This window comes from Scardinius erythrophthalmus (genome assembly GCF_964197995.2).
Source record: "Scardinius erythrophthalmus genome assembly, chromosome: 19".
In the NCBI taxonomy this organism is placed as follows: domain Eukaryota; kingdom Metazoa; phylum Chordata; class Actinopteri; order Cypriniformes; family Leuciscidae; genus Scardinius; species Scardinius erythrophthalmus.
In genome coordinates, this window is record NC_138239.1 from 37651906 (window position 1) to 37671523 (window position 19618).

Below are 19618 nucleotides of genomic sequence, written 5' to 3' on the forward strand. Positions count from 1 at the left end.
GAATGAGACGTCTGCCAGAGCCTGACGGGGTCTGTATCGCTTTTACTGGCACTATGTAACTTCGGGGTGCGGGTAGTAACCTGCGCTCAAAAAGAACTACAAAATTCGACTGCTTTACGGCATACGTCACTTCGCCCACCACTTCCTCAAATGTGGCCAACCAGCGCGTTTGTTTTCGTACGTCTGTTTTCGTCATGGCTGAAGCAGCAGCGAAACGTAAGAAGTCCAAAGTAACTGTAAATTGCTTGCATACTATCTTTAGTTTTTCTAATCTGTTGTCTGCCTGGCTACGTTACGGAAACTATCTGGTCCTCCATTTATTTATCTTCATGAATCAGATAGTAGATGAGCGAATTATCAATCTGGTAGCTAGTAAACACTAACATGGTAGTTTTAGATGGTTAGGATGCTATCGCTATCATCCTAGTTCAGATTTGAGCATTGCAATCGACATGCAAATCGCAAATGTTTGAGTTAAAATGTTTAGTCTACTAAACATGTATAAATTATGAAAGGGGGAAGATTAATAATATTGTCATTGCCCATATGAAAAAAACCTGCATGCTTCATATACAGTAACCGTAAATCATTTTACGACAGCGGTAATGGACAATTCCGCTTCCAACCTGTAGGGCGACCGCAGAGGAAAAGTTCCATGTTGTTGCTTTAATAAAGGCCTTCTGAAGTGAAGTGATGTGTTCGTGTAAGAAATATATCCATATTTAAAACGACTAAAATAACTAGCTTTCGACAGACGGCCGAATGCATTGATTTACAGGGAAAGACAAACCTCTGACCCAACGCACAACATAATGACGAACAGGGAAGTGCAGAGGATAGAGCAAAACAAAACACCATTCACGAATTAGAAGTCTAAAACCTGAATTTTTACAGAGAAATGTCGGAAGAGCTTGAGTTTGTTGCTCATCCCTGTTTGTTTGAACCGCGAGAGGCATCAAAGCTTACGCTAATCCTACATCTCTACGTCACACGTCGTCCAGTGTTACTCTTGTGGCGTAAGTCGACTTGCGTACGGCCGTCTGTCACAAGCTAGTTATTTTAGTCGATAAAGTTTTTAATGTGGATATTTTTCGTACACAAACGCATCGCTTCACTTCAGAAGGCCTTTATTAACCCCCAGAGGAGTGTGGAGCACTTTTATGATGGATGGATGTGCTTTTATGGAATTCAAAACAGAAACGGCCATTCACTGCTAAATTTGCTTTATGTAACATTATTTACCCGGCATTATTTCAGGTACAGAAATTTGAATAAAGTAATCAAATGTAAAACAACACTGCATATTCATTACTGTATAAATTAAATATAGATGGATCTTTTTGTAAAGTTACAAAAGATAGCCTATTTAGTCGTCAAGTCAACTTCATTTATCAGAATCGGAAGATTTATTATCATTGTACAAAAAATGAACAACGAAATTTCTTAGCAGCAGTTCACCCAGTAAACACAGAATCTAAATTTAAAAGGCAAGAAAATAAATAGTAGAACAATATCATAATAAAAAAAAAAAATGATACACACTAAAAGTACTAGTTATTGCACGTGGTCTGTATGTGAAGGTGTGTGTGTGTGTGTGTGTGTGTGTGTGTGTGTGTGTGTGTGTGTGTGTGTGTGTGTGTGTGTGTGTGTGTGCGGTGAGGTGCTAGTGGCCGTGTGCATTCAGTATAGGGATGGCTTGTGGAAAGGAGCTGTTCTTGAGTCTTTGTCCTGATTGGCCTGTAGCGCCTGACAGAGGGCAGCGGGTCAAACGGGGTAGGCAGGATGGGAGCAGTCTTTGATGATTGGATGAATCAGCGGGATGAATGGATGTCCTCCAGGGAGGGGAGAGTTGCAGCCGATGATCCTCAGTGCAGTGTTGACCACTCTCTGGAGCTTCTTCCGTTCTGCCTCAGTGCTGTGGGAGAACCACACCGTAATGCAGTACGTCAGGATGCTCTCGATGGTGGAGCGGTAGAAGGTCACTAGCAGCTCCTTCACCACGTTGTTCTTCCTGAGCACTCTCAGGGAGTGCAGGCCTTGCTGTGCCTTTCTGAAGACAGCTGTGGTGTTTGCTGTCCAGGAGAGGTCGGCAGAGATCATGGTGCCCAGGAAGGTGAAGGTGTGGACCCTCTCCACGCAGTCTTTGTTGATGTAGAGGGGGCTTAGATCTGCCTTGTGCTTTCTGGAGTCCAGAATGATCTCCTTGGTCTTTTCTGTGTTCAGAGCCAGGTTGTTAGTCAAGCACCACTTGGACAATTCTAAAACCTCTTCTCTATAGGCTGACTCGTCTCCCTCAGAGATCAGCCCGACCACCGTTGTGTCGTCAGCAAACTTCAGTATGGTGTTGCTGGTGTGGACGGGTCTGCAGTCGGCGGTGTAGAGGATGTAGAGCAGTGGGCTCAGCACACACCCTTGTGGGGAGCCCGTTCTCAATGTTCGAATGGAGGAAAGGTTGGGTCCAAGTTGTACTGATTGGGGTCTGTTAGTGAGAAAATCTTTGATCCAGGAGCAGGTGAGTAGGTGGAGTCCCAGATCAGACAGTTTGCTGACCAGGATGTCAGGAATGATTGTGTTGAAGGCTGGGCTATAGTCAATGAAGAGCATCCTGACTTAGCTTTCTCTGTGCACCAGGTGGCTCAGCGAGGTGTGTAGGGTGATGGCTATGGCATCCCCAGTCGATCTATTTGCTCTGTAAGCAAATTGGTGGGGGTCGAAGGAGGGAGGAAGGCAGTCTTTGATGTGACCAGCTGTTCCAGGCACTTGGTGATGATGGGTGTTAGTGCCACTGGGCGGTAGTCATTGAGGCTGGTCGTATTTGATTTTTTGGGTACAGGAATGATGGTGGCCGACTTCAGACAGGCTAGGATAGTAGCCTGTGTCAGGGAGAGGTTGAAGATGTAAGTGAAGACCTGTGAAAGCTGGTCAGCACAGGTCCTACAGTATGTACTTTCCCAAGAACACATTCGGGTACCGCTGCTTTCCTGGGGTTCACCCTGCTGAGCATCTCTTTCACGTCCTGTACCAGAACAGTCAGTGGTTGGGATCTGGGAACTGGTTATACATAAACCAGGTAACAGTTCATGTTTTACTTGCATATACGATTTAGTTTTAATCCAAATAACACATGCTGAGTGAACGATCAGCAATCAAGAGCATTTAACAGAAGTGCTCTCTCTCTCTCTCTCTCTCTCTCTCTCTCTCTCTCTCTCTCTCTCTCTCTCTCTCTCTCTCTCTCTCTCTCTTATAAGCTACATGCCTTGTTTTTCTTTCTTTGCCATTGACATGCGACTGAACTACAAACTTTCCTCTGATATCTGTGAAAAAGGGATGCAGTCGACCAGCTTGCGCGTCTGTGCCGTTGCATGCTCAATCCACTGCGTGTTTTTCTCTGATCAGTGATCAGCTCACACACCACAACTCTATAGGCCAGCGTTACTATATTTCGTTTAATATTCCACTAATTAGAAAGATTTACTTCATAGAAAGTCTTTTTTATCCCCATAATACTCTCTGTTATCAGTGTTTCTTTGTCTGGACACACACACTGCTTGGTATTGGTTGTTGGTACAAGTACATGAGCTCAGTATCAGGCCCCATCCCTAGTTTTTACTCAGATTTCACTTCATGAGTTCATAACATCAGAGTTGAGTGTTTGAAATAAATTGCTTTTGTGATCTGACTTTGCTATAGCATGAGGCAGAAATATATATTATTTTATACAGTAATAAAGGCTACTGTATGTCAGTTAGCATTGCATTAGAATAGTATGTATTGTCACAATTGTATGTTTATTGTCTTCATGTTTCAACAGTCAAAACGTCTCTATCTGTGTTTTCTGCTGCAGCGTTAGCTGGATGCCTTTGTCCATATGAGGGATTTCCTGGAACATAAGTTTTATGACTTCTAAGAGTCTCTCTTGTGGACTTTCTGTGCGAGGACGCCCTCTGGCTACGAGTACTCACTAATGCTCAAAACACCCCATTTAGGTAGAAATAGGAAAAAATAAATACTTCTCTAGAGAAATTTGAAGTAAACATGCAAATCCATAAGTTTTTTCCCAGGAGTGGATGCAAAATAGTTCCTGAAATTATGAAATTACTGTTACAGATTTGTATCATTAATATTTGACAATAAAACTTTAGACCTTTCTAATGATTTATTGGAAAATGGAGCTGTATTTTCAAATGCTCAAGCAAAACAGATGGATTTCGTTTGGATTGGGATTAATGATATTGGGCTGTATAAACATAATTGACTTAATGTTAAGCAAGAGGTGTTACGTTCCTGAAGTCTGCCATTTTGGGCAAATAAAGAAAATGTTTGTCTGAAAACATTTCTTGCTAACGTTTGCATTTTTTGTGCCCTGTTATGAACATTAATGTCCTTTTTCAGTCACATGCCGGTTTAAGTGATGAACTGCACCTACTTGTGGTTGTTTTCAGAGATGGTAACAGACATTTTATTCTTGTGCAACAATTCTGTGTCCAGTCTATAGTCAAGTCTACAGAACTTTTCTGTGTCAAGTCTACAGAACTTTGGATCTCTGTTGCACCAGTGCTATGTGCAAACAAATGTTTTTTTTTCTGGTACATTTATAATGCTAAAAATACGCTAAAAATAAATAAATAAATATAAAATGCTAAAAAAAAACAATCTAAATCTTCCTTGTTTGCATTTCTTCTGTCAGGTGTTGTTTAACACAGAAAAAGCTCCAGGGAGGCAACAGCCTTTCCAAGAGTCCCACGAAAAGAGAAAATCATTACATTTCCGTGAATGACGGAAATGTAATGAATGAGCGTAATTTCTATAACCTACAGAGAACTTCACCATCAGAGGTTATTTAAGCCAAATTCTAGTCGTGTTTGGCGCACGTGTTCACAACCGGTCAGATGTGTTTTGGGAACGTTCTCTGCAGGTTATTTTGGAGTTTTTGTATGTAAACTAATTAAAACATTGCAGATGATACCAATATGCTACAGATATTATTCAAATGCTGAAGTGTGTAATTTATTTATAAACAAACTATATTATGCTCGAACACATTCGGTCTCTCTCGCGCACTTCCGAGCGCGCTCTCCAACATACACACCGGTCTCTCTCGGACACATCGGTCTCTCTCGCGCACTTTCGAGCGCGCTCTCCAACGGTCTCTCTCGCGCACTTTCAAGGGCGCTCGCGGCGTTCGCCTCGCTTTTGTTCGCCTTGCTCTCGCCTTGACTCGCCATGACTGCCGGTCTGCCGCACATAATTAATTTTAAAAAGTAACGGACAACGCACCATATGGTACCGGTAACGGAGTTAATTTATTTAAAAAGTAATGCGTTACAGTATTAGTTACTGTCAAAAGTAACTGAGTTACAGTAACGTGTTACTAGTTACGCGTTACTGCCCAACACTGGTCAAAAGTTCTAATCCAAAGGTATTTAATAAAAGAATGAACTCAGAATAGCCAATGGGACTATTTGGTATTGAACAGGCAGATGCTGCAGCAAAAAAAAAATGTCTCTGAGAATGACAGATTCCTCCATCAGATCTCAAACCTGTACTAAACTTGTGTGTATATACAAAAAAAATTACAAATGGAATTGGAAAACTGCATTAATAATAATCTATATGAAGTCAATCCAATCCTTATTTTTGAGTGTAGACAAGACCAAACTGTTTACACAAAATGCCAAAATTAGTCATTCCAGACTTACTCATTTGTTTTTAATGAAAGGTGATGTACCTCCAACATGTAATTTTTTGTCAGACTCCTCTGTCTTTAAAGCATTTTTTTAGGAATGAACTGCTTTAAATGCCACTAGGCAACATTTTTACTCAAAGTTCTCTAATGGATGTTTTCAAAAACATTTCACAAGGAATAATCTTACTTTTTTTTAATCAAATAATGAAATGGAAACTGTTATATAATGTTTGTTATAACGGTGTGAGTTGTTTTTCATTACTACTGTATGTTACCACTATTTGATTCTTTTAAAATGTATTGATCTTGCCATGAAAATAGCCGTAGATGCTGGTATGGCATCAGAACACTGAACTGCGAGGGTAGCACTGATTTCACTTGCGCTGTCTGAGAAATTAAAGTCTGATGGAAGATTTCAAATTATTAATTTGATCTGTTCATCTGGATGAATGAATTAACTCATACATCCTGCTGCATGCTATAGTGAATAAATATATGCAGGAATTTACCACACTATAAGAGTTGAACTTGCGGAAATGAGTAAAATACCCGCCCAGATGAAGAAGATTGGCCACTCATCATAAACCAATAAATAAATAAAATATATAAATAACATTCCTCTGTGTCACCTGTGCATTTTGTTCCTCTGAAAGATGGGTGCTGGAACAAAACTATTTGGGACTATAAACCTTCGTCTAGAGGGATGAAGATGAAATTCACTGTGCAAAGGGTGTGAATCATCATTTAATATTGAGCCAGTTACCCGCTGTAACTGTCTGGTGTACTGGGACACTGGGTTAAGCTGTGACGCACCAATCAGCTTACTAGACCATTTAACAATTTGATTTAGTTTCTGTTCTTTAAGGATAGGTTCCCAAACCATGACACCAAAGAGAAGGATAAGATTTATTGAATAAAAGCATGGTAGAATACGACCATTAAGGTTTTGTCAATGTTAAAATAAGATTTTTTCCTCAAACAAAACAAGCGCTGGTGCCCCTTTTTGCACACAGCTTCACAATTTGCCTCAAAGTTCAGTTTTGAATCGATAATTGTCTGAAGATATTTGTAAGATTGGGTACATTCAACTGTCTGACCTTTAATGGATGTGACTTCATGCGTGTGGCCATGTTTTCTGAAATCAATGATCATACTGTATCTTACTGTATTTTAGATATGTTTAATTGAGGGTAGGACGTTTAGCCCTTCATAGTGTGTTTATATATCCCATGTTTTTTGATAATTAATTTGGTTGAAGAATGCGGTTGTCACTCCCATAAAATACTGAACATGTGTACAGAATGGGATTAAGCACTAAAAGGTGAACTGACAACCAAATTTAGATTCACTGTGTACATGGCTCTTTTAAATTTACGGTAACACTTTACGGTAAGGGTACATGAATTATCATGAATTCATGTATAAATTCATGCATGAAATATGCATTAATTCATACGTTACTTTTTTTAATATTTTTTTCTTACAGAAACGCAACTGTTTTCTGTTTGCCTCATCACTGGCTTGTTCTAATACTGGCACTAAGAGCGTTTGTGATCATTCACGCTGTTGTATAAGGTTGTATAATGTTGCTGGTGATGCAGAGAAGGCAGTGTGTGTTGCTTCAGTCTGAAGATGGACTGGGCTGCATCTCCCAGCATGCATTGTGTGCAAATAGCCCAATCCAGATTCTTGCACTTCCACACTTCAAGATGTTTGATTAAAATACCTTTTTTTTATTCATCTAGTTCATCAGCAGTCATGAATGGCCAGTCAAAATCCTAAAACTTTGAAGAAAAGACTGTGGCTATTCCTGTTGACTATAAGTTTGTTTTATATGTTTAATATGTATTTTTATATGTCAGCTGAAGCACTTTAGTTTATGCTGTCAGCTTTTAAGCTTTGAATGTTTCACAAAGTATATGTTTGGTAAACCTTCACAACTTTGACACACAAGATTATAACATGCAAGAGGTGATGCTTGTGTATAATTTTATTGTAATATTTGTATTTCCACAGAAAAGATTACATTGTCAATTATCAGTAAAGGTTAAAAGCAGTAGTTTATCTAAGCAGCCTTGAACTTCACATTGTAATACACATAGTATCCGTTGTTGTACATGTAAAGTTTCTGATCGGCAGGATTGTAGTCCAGGTACACATAAAAGTCCTGGAACTTCTCAAAGCGAATGCTAACGTGGCTTTCCTCGTTTTTATTGGTGTCATAAGTGTAAAAGATCTCCTCTGTTTGGGTATCTACTGACCTGGTCGCGTACAGAACGCCGCATATCATGAATGCGTTTGTGATTAAATCCTTGTATTCGCTGGTCTGCCAAACCTGCTCTACTTCAAATGTCTCCTCGTTGATCTTCCCTAAAACCAGGTTACCGCTCGATTCCTCCGTGGCGTACGTTACCCACAGGCCGGACTCATCGGCTGCGAAGTCCAGGTTCTGGTTGGCCGAGTAATGGTATGAGAATCTGGTGCTGGCCTTGGGAATAACCTTGTTCTGAGCTGTTAAACTGGTCATGTTGAACTTTGCCATACCAAAAGTGCTTCTGAACTGATAGTACAGGGTGTTTTCTCGCACAACATAGTTGTTTCCAGTGCCTTGCCAATCATATTGATATTTGACGTAAAGCTCATATGTCTTAAAGGGCTGTCTCATGATCAGCTTGTAGTAGTCTGAGTACTGTGTGATTTTAGTGACCAGAGTGTCCGTATAGCCGTAGTACCAGTACATGTTCTCAGAACCAGGCAAGGGCTTGGAGTCTTTACCCCATCCTCCATACCTGAAACCTCCATTCAAGTCTGCGTTTAGCTGGCTGACGACGGGTTTTCCAATCCTGAGAATGCCTCCATGCTTACAGGACCCTTGGAGATTTTAGACAAAAAAAACTTTTATAATAACACTTAATTTAACATTAATGCATTAGCTAACAATTAATGCATGTCGTTAACAAATGAAACCTGACTGTAAATGTTTAATTGTGAAGTATAATTGACATTTAACCAGGTCATAAAATAGTCACATTATTTATTTAAAAATTGGATGAACGGTCTAGGAGGTGGAAAAAATAGGGTTGTTTTCCCAATTCTCATACTTATGCTCTATTCTATGCCATTTTGTATTATAAATTGAGCGATTATTGTATTCACACTGGAAAGTCCAAAAAGAAAAAGTGCACTTTAAATAGTGTGGAGTTTTGGACACTTCATGCATTCGACTATCCCAGCTTTAGTTGCGTAGCAGAGTGGGAGGGGCTTCAGACTCCGATGATGAATGCTAGCGGTCCCTAAGTTAATGACTAATGATCTTCGCAACTTCACTGTTATGCTAATTTCTATTATCACTGTAAAGCTGCTTTGAAACAATCCATACTGTTAAAAGCGTTATATACATGCAGGTGACTTGACTATATGCCATTTTGTATTATAAATTGAGTGATTAGTGTGTTCACACTGTAAATTCCAAAAAGAAAAAGTGCACTTTAAATAGTGTGGAGTTTTAGTTGCTTTAGTTGCGTAGAAGAGTGGGAGATGATGATCTTTCATAACTAATTCATACACTAGATGGTTGAGTACACAGTGCAGAGTATAAGTGTGTAGTGCGTCATTTTGGACACAACTTCAAAATTTCTGAAAAAATTCATGATGGAAAATGACATGGTGACGTAGGGTGCAGTCGAATCTTGAGGCAAATCAAAGGAGAATTTTGTTACTAGCCCTTAAAGGATTAGTTCACTTCAGAATAAAAATTTCCTGATGATTTACTCTCCCCCACATCATCCAAGATGTTCATGTCTTTCTTTCTTCAGTCGAAAAAAAATTAGTTTTTGAGAAAAAACATTCCAGGATTTTTCTCCATATGCAAGAATGCAAGATTTGGACAAGAAAAGGTTTTTCGCCCTTCCCTACATTTTTGAAGCGGAAAACGCGTGTCCTTCCAATGTTATTACACATCAAAGAGCTACATTTTTTATTTTATTTTTACAAAGATAAGACAAGAACATTCCTCGGCTGGGATCGTGTCGAGACTTTGAAGCTGCACTGAAACTGCAATCTGGACCTTCAACACGTTGGACCCCATTGAAGACACTATATGGGGAAAATCCTGGAATATTTTCCTCAAAAACCTTAATTTCTTTTCGGCTGAAGCAAGAAAGACATGAACATCTTGGATGATGTGGGGGAGAGTAAGTTATTAGGAAATTTTAATTCTGAAGTGAACTAATCCTTTTAAGGTTCAAAAGTTATTAGCATAAACATGAGTACAAGTTTGGTCAGCTAGTGGCGCTAGAGGGATTGAGTTAGAGACTCCAAATAGAGATAGAGACTTGCTGTGGATAATGTTGAGCCTGTCCTCTATCTCTGTGCCAAATGTCATTACATTCCCTCAAGTGGTTCTATGGGCTGCCATAGACTAAAGATCAGAAGAATAAGAAAATGAATGGATACAAGAGATGCCTATGCACATTGTGTAGTAAAATAAAAATAATAAAATCCTTCTTGTTGCATGTATCATATAAAACTCTTCAAATAAGCCAAAGGTGTATAATTTTCTAATAATTAGTAAAATTAGTATTAGCCTACCTATTTGTGCATTAGAGTAGTCATCCTTATCATCCTGACATTTCTCCAGTTTCCGCTGAAGTTTGGCGAACTCGATGCGAATCACTTCTAAGTTGCTTCGGTCGTAGCTCTCCAGTTGGTCCACAACTAAACTCATATTGCGAATCTTACAAAAGAAAACAATTAGAGTCATGCAAACACTATAATGCCATGTTTTGTGTAAGTAAAGGAAGTTTCACCTCAATGAAAAGACTCTCAAAGGCGGGTGAAGTTGAGTTTAGAGAAGTTTTCAGTTGCGTGACCAGAGCCTCAAACTCTCTAAGCTCAATGCGGAGGAGCTCAAACTCTAGTTTGATGTACTTGTCCGGTCCGCTCTCCAGATTCTCCACGCGAGCCGTCAGGTTGGAGAGCTGGCCGAGGAGAGTGACTAGCTGAACTTTCAGACTGCTGACCTGAGCACATTAAATAGCATTTAAAAAAATGAGAAATGGATGATTAGCATAGCAAAATGCATTGATTTAATTGACTTTTAACAGCGAGATGAAGAATATCTTTAGCTGTTGATGTCAACAGTTGTGTGTTCGATCACAAACTCTTCTGTCAGTAGAACTCATCAAATAAAACAGATATGAACAGGTTGTGTGACGCCCTCATCCTCAAAAAAACATCAACAAAACTACACTAGGTCAAAGTAAATACGACAAGGATGAACAAGGTCTGTGCTGTAAATTATAGTAGTAGTTAATAAGGTGCACAGAGTGTCAAAATGATTGGTGACCTCTTGACCTTGCCACACCCACTGGACCACTGAATGGGTAGGCCTACTATGATATTAGACCACATAGCCTATAATAAAAGATAATGAATTTCAAACCTGAACCAAACATATTTTTATTCAAAGATCAACAGTCTGTCATTAGTCTTTAGTCTGCCACAAAAAAACAACATTAAAAACATGAACTCAAATGTCATAGTGGAAAAAATGACCCACTCCTCCACCTCCACGGACAGTTTTTAAGGTTTTATCAGACAACAACTACTCAAGATTATGCTTAAGTATAATTTTCGGGACAATTAGGGCCGGATTCGGGATTCGGGATGTCTGGTGACCCTAGAGGTGTCAGTGATCAGGATGAGACATTGTGAATGTTTTGTTAGTGCTAAATTTATTTCAAATTATAATCTTAAAAGTTTAAATTAGATCTTTTAAAAATAAAATGTTTTAAATTAAATGTAATGAATTCTTTAAAGTCTTAATAAAAACAAATATTCTACATCGATGGTCTATGGAAAAACTTGACTTAAACTTAAAGTATATGTTTTATTTATCATGGTATGTACAATACTTTAATTTTTTTTTTAATAATTTAAAATCATCTCACACATGAGAAATGTTCAGTATATACTTAAGGATGGGTGTCAGCCATCCCTTTTTTGAAGCTTAGCTAACAGGTTCATGCTCTATGGAGAAAGTGGAGTAGTAGGGGTGACCATACATCCTCTTTTTCCCAGACATGTCCGGCTGGGATTTCGAGATCCTCTGCTCGGAGCTGTGGCCGTAAGGTCTCCGGTGCCTGTCGAGGCGGCAATCCCCGAACCTGGTGGTGGACACCGGAAGTAAGGGAAGCTGAAGAAGGAGTCAAGCTGAACCGTCAAGCTGAAGAAGGAGTCCTATCGGGCCAGGTTGGCTTGTGGGACTCCTGAGGCGGCTGACGGGTACCGTCAGGCCAAGCGAACTGCAGCCTGGGTGGTTGTGGAGGCAAAAACTCGGGCCTGGGAGGAGTTCGGTGAGGCCATAGAGAAGGACTATCGGCTGGCCTCGAAGAGATTCTGGCAAACCGTCCGGCGCCTCAGGAGGGGGAAGCAGTGCCCTACCAACGCTGTCTACAGTGGAGGTGGGGAGCTGTTGACCTCAACTGGGGATGTTTTTGGACGGTGGAAGGAATACTTCGAGGATCTCCTCAATCCCGCCGTCACGTCTTCCATTGAGGAAGCAGAGGCTGAGGGCTCAGAGGTGGACTTGTCCATCACCCAAGCTGAAGTCACCGAGGTAGTCAAGAAACTCCTCGGTGGCAAGGCACCGGGGTGGATGAGATCTGCCCTGAGTACCTCAAGTCTCTGGATGTTGTGGGGCTGTCTTGGCTGACACGCCTCTGCAGCATCGCGTGGCGGTCGGGGACAGTGCCTCTGGGATGGCAGACCGGGGTGGTGGTCCCTCTTTTTAAGAAGGGGGACCGGGGGGTGTGTTCCAACTACAGGGGGATCACACTTCTCAGCCTCCCCGGGAAAGTCTATGCCAGGGTACTGGAGAGGAGAATACGGCCGATAGTAGAACCTCGGATTCAGGAGGAACAGTGTGGTTTTCGTCCGGGCCGTGGAACACTGGACCAGCTCTATACCCTCTACAGGGTGCTGGAGGGTTCATGGGAGTTTGCCCAACCAGTCCACATGTGCTTTGTGGATTTGGAGAAGGCATTCGACTGTGTCCCTCGCGGCGGCCTGTGGAGGGTGCTCTGGGAGTATGGGGTCCGGGGTCCTTTACTAAGGGCTGTCCGGTCCCTGTACGACCGAAGCAGGAGCTTGGTTCGCATTGCCGGCAGTAAGTCAGACTTGTTCCTGGTGCATGTTGGACTCCGGCAGGGCTGCCCTTTGTCGCTGGTTCTGTTCATAATTTTTATGGACAGAATATCTAGGCGCAGCCAGGGGTCGGAGGGTGTCAGGTTTGGTGACAACACGATTTCGTCTCTGCTCTGTGCAGATGATGTTGTCGTGTTGGCTTCATCAAACCGGGACCTTCAGCATGCACTGGGACGGTTTGCAGCCGAGTGTGAAGCGGCTGGGATGAGAATCAGCACCTCCAAATCCGAGGCCATGGTCCTCAGTCGGAAAAGGGTGGCATGCCCACTTCAGTTTGGTGGAGAGTTCCTGCCTCAAGTGGAGGAGTTTAAGTATCTTGGGGTTTTGTTCACGAGTGAGGGAAGGATGGAACAGGAGATTGACAGACGGATCGGTGCAGCTTCTGCAGTAATGCAGTCGATGTACCGGTCTGTCGTGGTGAAGAAAGAGCTGAGCCGCAAGGCGAAGCTCTCGATTTACCGGTCAATCTACGTTCCTACTCTCACCTATGGTCATGAGCTTTGGGTCATGACCGAAAGGACAAGATCCCGGATACAGGCGGCCGAAATGAGCTTTCTCCGCAGGGTGGCTGGGCGATCCCTTAGAGATAGGGTGAGAAGCTCGGTCACTCGGGAGGAGCTCAGAGTAGAGCCGCTGCTCCTCCACATCGAGAGGGGTCAGCTGAGGTGGCTCGGGTATCTGTTCCGGATGCCTCCTGGACGCCTTCCCGGGAGGGTGTTCCGGGCGCGTCCCACTGGGAGGAGACCCCGGGGAAGACCTAGGATATGCTGGAGAGACTATGTCTCCCGGCTGGCCTGGGAACGCCTCGGAGCTGGAGGAAGTGTCTAGGGAGAGGGAAGTCTGGGCATCTCTGCTTAGACTGCTGCCCCCGCGACCCGGCCCCGGATGAGCGGGGGAAGATGGATGGATGGATGGACATCAAATAAACTCCAGGCCAGCCTCTCTCGATCTCCACTGTCGTCGCTCCTCCTTTTATGCTTCCGCTCCTCCGTGAGAGATACGAGAACGGTGTGTCTCACAGGTGTCGCTCATCAGTTCTCCCACGGCCCTCAGCCTCGTCCTGCTCGCCACAGTAAACATAATGAATGGCGACTGTAGAACGCAAAAGCTGAATCCCGGACATTTTGGGTGATCTCGAAATCCTCGACGGACATGTCTGGAGACTCGAGCTGGGGCGGACTAACTCGTCACGGAGACTCACGATAAAACGGCTTCTTTTCAGTTTCGAGTCAACTAGTAGCCTAGTTGTATCATTTCTCCCGATACTGCCCTCTGTAACCGGTAGGCGGGGCTTGGGAGTGGCAGCGAAGCAAGTGCATTCTGGGAGTTGTTGTCTTTCATCCACATGAGCCAAAAATACATTTTCTGGCTTTTCTCAGTCTAGAAGGCACCAAATTCTAAAATAATTTCACATTTCTACTAAATAAATGGCACGATTTAAATACACATTCATCTTTTCAGCGGTGAAGTATCCCTATAAGAAATTCGCCACATAGCCCTATCTTTAGAGAGAGAGAAACAATGAAAACATTTAGAGCCTGTGATGCCTCAGGCCGCCCCCCATTGACGGGGTGCTTAAATGGTCCTTCCGATCACTGCCGCATCTTCAGATAAATAAGTTACTTAAGTATCATTAATGATAGTTTCAGGATATAGGATGACAGACCAGCTTAGCCTTTGGGCATCATGTCATAAAACGTACTCAATGATTGCTTCTCCACTGAATTCGCTTTTGTTTAGCATCTGCGCAGCCTACGGGCACGGTGCTTTTCTCATTCATCACGCACATTGATAAAAATACTGCTGCGTCAATGAATTACTCCTGAGAGCTTTAAAAAATACACAATAGGTCTCTGAGCACCTCTGTGAATCACATTGTAAAATTATGTCCGCTGAATTATCCATTGTTTCGTATCCTCGCAGCCTATGTCTGTGACATTACGTTTTCCTCACAGACCATAGAGCGCTGAGGACATCTAGTGCTCAAACTCTGTCATGTATATCAAATTTAAATGTTAAAGATTAAAAACAATAAGTAGAAATAATGTAAACACTATATATATATATATATATATATATATATATATATATATATAATACTTCTATAATTATGTAATATTAATTATATCAAGGAAAGCGATTGATAGTGTTTACCAACCGAAACATGCAAATATACTTTTCCATATAAGTGTATAATCTAAACACATAGGCTATTATTCATACCATTATTTCTTTTTGATTTTATTTGATTTATTTAATTATATCAAGAATGCCTTACACATGAAACAAAAAGACATCAAATACAATCGAGGATAAAAACAAAGTCCAGGACTTATTTCCATTGTAGTCCTCAACACATAACATCAAGACACTTACAAATTGTGTGATAATCAATGACATAACATAAAAACATTTTTCTTAAATAAATAAAAACGGTAACTGGCTCCTGGTTCTATTTAGCTACCCTCTCTAGTAACCAGTCCTTGATTCTCTTTTTAAAAGAGGTCATGCTAGAAATGACTTTAATTTGCCGGTCTAACTTGTTCCACTAAACTGCCCCTATATAGGCAAAGATTTCTTTCCCTAACACTGTCTTAAATGTATAAGGACAGAGGTCTGATATGCTGCCACGACTGTAAATATTGTGTGTGTCCTTTACCTTAGTAATAAGACATGACAAAAAATTTGGTACATTACCAAACAATATTTTATGGGTCATGGCCAGCCTTGACATAACAAGTGACTCAACAGAGAGCCAGTTGAGCTCAACAAATTGTGACCTACCTATATGATACCTATGGCCCAGGTTCAGAATTACTCTTATAATTTATTCTGTGCTGTTTGCAGCCTCCCTTTAAGTCGTTTTGTTAGGCCTTCACACCAGGAAGTACATTTAAGGTGTTAGCTAAGATGATCATTGTTGACCTCTATCTAAAAATTTAGAGTTTCTGGTTAAAAACTTAGTGAGCCCGGTGACTTTACTCAGAACCTTATTGGCCATATTCCTGCCGTCCAAGTTGTTTTCTAGGATGCAACCCAGATATTTTACTGACGCGTTTGTACTGACCACAACATTATTCAAAATAACCCTGAATTCCGAGCATCTATTCAATCTGTATTTTGAGCCGAACAAGATGGCCTCTGTCTTATCAAAATGTAGGGACAGCATATTGTCAATCAGCCAGTTGTTTACAGAAGAGAGCTCAAAGCTCAGGTTACTCTCTAGAGTGGATTGTTGTTTGAGACATTAAAAGTGCCGAGTCATCAGTGTACAGAAATGTTAAAAATAAGGACGGTCCGAGAATACTTCCTTGTGGAACGCCACATTCAACTATACAAGGGTCTGACAGTACTCCTAAGACCACCAATTGTTCCCTCCCTGATAGGTAAGAGCTAATCCACCTACAGGTGGAGCTGTCTGCCCCTAAGGCCTCAAGTTTGGCAATCAGTCTGTCATGATTCACCGTATCAAATGCCGTTTGAAGATCCAATAACACCATTCCGCAGAGATTTCCATTATCTATTTCCCTGCGTATGGTGTCGGATAAATAGGCAAGGCAAGGCAAGTTTATTTATATAGCACATTTCATACACAATGGCAATTCAAAGTGCTTTACATAGAAGAAATTAAAATAATAAAACGAAATAAGAATAATTAAAACAGTTTAGAAAAAAAAAAGTACAGTACAGTACAGTACAGTACAAACAGTCGGACGAACATTGGCACAGTGCTCATTCAGTAAATGCATAGTTAAACAGATGTGTTTTGAGTCTGGATTTGAATGTGACTACAGTAGGAGCACGTCTGATCTCCTCTGGAAGCTGGTTCCAGCTGCGGCTGGCATAATAGCTAAAAGCAGACTCGCCATGCTTAGAGTGAACCCTTGGTATTTCTAGCTGATATGATCCTAGTGATCTGAGTGATCTGTTGGGTTTATATTCAGTGAGCATATCTGCAATGTATTGAGGTCCTAGGCCATTGAATGATTTATATACCAGTAATAATACTTTAAAATCAATCCTAAATTTAACTGGGAGCCAGTGTAAAGACCTGAGGACTGGTGTGATATGTTCATATTTTCTAGTTCTGCTCAGAATCCTGGCGGCAGCATTCTGTATGAGCTGCAACTGTCTTATGGTCTTTTTGGGAAGGCCAGTGAGGAGTCCGTTACAATAATCCACCCTGCTGGTGATGAAAGCATGCACAAGTTTCTCTAAGTCTTGTCTGGAAACAAAGCATCTAATTCTTGCAATATTTTTCAGATGATAGTATGCTGATTTAGTTATTGCTTTGACATGACTACTGAAACTAAGGTCTGACTCTAGTGTCACACCAAGATTCCTGACTTGATTTTTAGTTGTTTGACCCCTAGAGTGAAGGTATGCATTCACCTTGAGAACTTCATCTTTGTTTCCAAATACAATGACTTCAGTTTTGTCTTTGTTTAACTGAAGAAAGTTTTGACACATCCAACTGTTGACTTCATCAATGCATTGGCACAGGGAGTCAATGGGGCTGTAATCGTTAGGTGATAGGGCTAAGTAGAGCTGTGTGTCGTCTGCATAGCTGTGGTAAGCAATTTGGTTCTTTCTCATTATTTGGCTCATTGGGAGCATATACAGGTTGAACAGGAGTGGCGCAAGAATTGAGCCTTGAGGGACTCCGCATGTCATGGATGTCCACTCAGACTTATGATCTCCTATACTCACATAATAACCTCTCCCATCTAAGTATGACCTGAACCATTTTAGGACTATCCCAGAAAGCCCCACCCAGTTTTCCAGCCTGTCAAGAAGTATGTTATGATCGACAGTGTCGAATGCAGCACTGAGGTCGAGTAGTACCAGCACCGATAATTTGCCTGAATCAGTATTTAAGCGAATATCGTTTATTATCTTTATGAGCGCTGTCTCTGTGCTGTGGTGCGGTCGGAAACCAGATTGAAAATTGTCAAAGTATCCATTCGAGCATGAGAATTTGTTCAGCTGATTGAAGACAACTTTTTTAATGATCTTGCCTATGAAAGGAAGATTTGAGATCGGCCTATAGTTGCTTAATATGGTCTTGATTAATATGATCCAGATTGTTCTTTTTCAGGAGGGGCTTGACAACTGCAGTTTGTAACACTCACACTATACCATACAGCTGAGTATACAAAATAATTAGGACCGCCTGTTCCCGTTGTCTGTTCAGTATACCAATTACGTATCAGCATGAGACAACAAATAACACCAAGAGATATGTTTAGCCAACAACCTCCTTGTATTTACAACTTCACAGAATATAAACAACCCATACCATAATACCATATACAACACCAATATATACAACCAGTTGTAACTGAGTGTGTGTGTGTGTGTGTGCGTGCGTGCGAAAAGTCATATAGTCCAGCGTGTATATACAATGTTAGGATCCGCCTCACCGGTGAGAATGTCAAGTCCGTGAGCGTGATCAATGTACGTGATGCCTGTCTTCTGTCCTCCGATCGAGTAATCCTGGCCGCGAGCCAACTAAAATACTCCACGGAGGAACGGCGACCCGGCGCTTCCAGGACAGACCCTCACTGAATACTCCACATGCACTCCGACAGGTTAGTGGATGAGAAGACGCTTCTCCCGATGACCGGCATCCCGGTTCCTTTTATGGCCAAACTCATAGTCATTTCCTGTTTACCTGACAGGACCACATGTGACGAAATGTCACGCGCGGATCTCGCGTGAATAATAATGAGGTTCCCAACACACAAAAGAAGAGGCATAAAGCGTACAGAGGAAAGCCGACAAGGTAATACATAAAGTGCCACAACATATTTAGTTATGTGGTACTAACCTTATTTATAACCTTCCTTTATGTGGCCACGCTACATAGATCCCCTCCCCCAGCCTTCGGCATAGGTGGAGAACGTCCGTACCAGCGTTTTAAGTTTACCACATTTACATTGTCTGTTTTAAGTGGAATGCCCCAACTCACAATGTAATTTATTGGCCCCATTCTTTTTATTACTTCAGCTGGACCCTCCCACTTGGGCGCTAGCTTGGCAGAAAATCTACTGGAGGCCGATGAGAGAGGGTGAGTCTTAATCCAGACTAGATCACCCGGCTTGAATTGCGCATCCTTCCGTCGGGCATTATAGTATCTAGCTTGTCTGGATTGTTGTACCCCTACTCTGAATTTGACCTCCTCTGCCATGTTGTTTTGACGTTCGACTAGAGTATATGAAGTTTGGTCAGGCGTGGGAGGTCTAAGGATCAACCGCTCCAGAGGTCCATGAAGCTGACGACCCAACATCAACTCCGCCGGAGCTCTACCGGTGGTCTCTTGATGAGCTGTATTGATGGCGAACCTTAGCTCCGGTAACCACTGATCCCACGTCTGATGATATTGTCCTACATAGGACGCAATCATGGTTTTTACCGTCCTGTTAACCCTTTCAGTCAGGTTGGTTTGCGGATGATAGCTGGTGGTGAGTTTCTGGATGCTTCCCCATGACCTGCATAGTTCAGAAAGCACATTGGATGTAAATTGTGCTCCCCGGTCCGACACCAGGTATTTCGGCACTCCCCATCTGGTGAAGATTTCCTCTCTAAGAATTTTAACTATTTTCTGTGTCTTACTATCTCGCAAGGGGAACAGCTCTACCCACTTTGTGAAATAGTCGACAATTACCAGAAGGTACGTGTTTTGCTTTTTACTCAGAGGAAATGGACCCATGAAATCCATACCTA

At 41.8% G+C, this 19618-nt stretch overlaps 1 protein-coding gene across 1 annotated transcript in view; it reads right to left on the reverse strand.

The window, feature by feature from the left end:
- The window catches only part of LOC308679981 (uncharacterized protein), a gene marked incomplete at both ends in the record, with an annotated part of 57371 nt that overhangs the window by 17459 nt on the left and 20294 nt on the right, over positions 1 to 19618 (reverse strand). The window contains 6 exons of the mRNA XM_081347855.1: positions 1771 to 2584; positions 2689 to 2873; positions 2948 to 3016; positions 7761 to 8557; positions 10277 to 10421; positions 10495 to 10707. Coding sequence (XP_081203981.1) covers positions 1771 to 2584; positions 2689 to 2873; positions 2948 to 3016; positions 7761 to 8557; positions 10277 to 10421; positions 10495 to 10707 — 2223 coding nt within the window. The remainder of the gene's footprint in view (positions 1 to 1770; positions 2585 to 2688; positions 2874 to 2947; positions 3017 to 7760; positions 8558 to 10276; positions 10422 to 10494; positions 10708 to 19618) is intronic.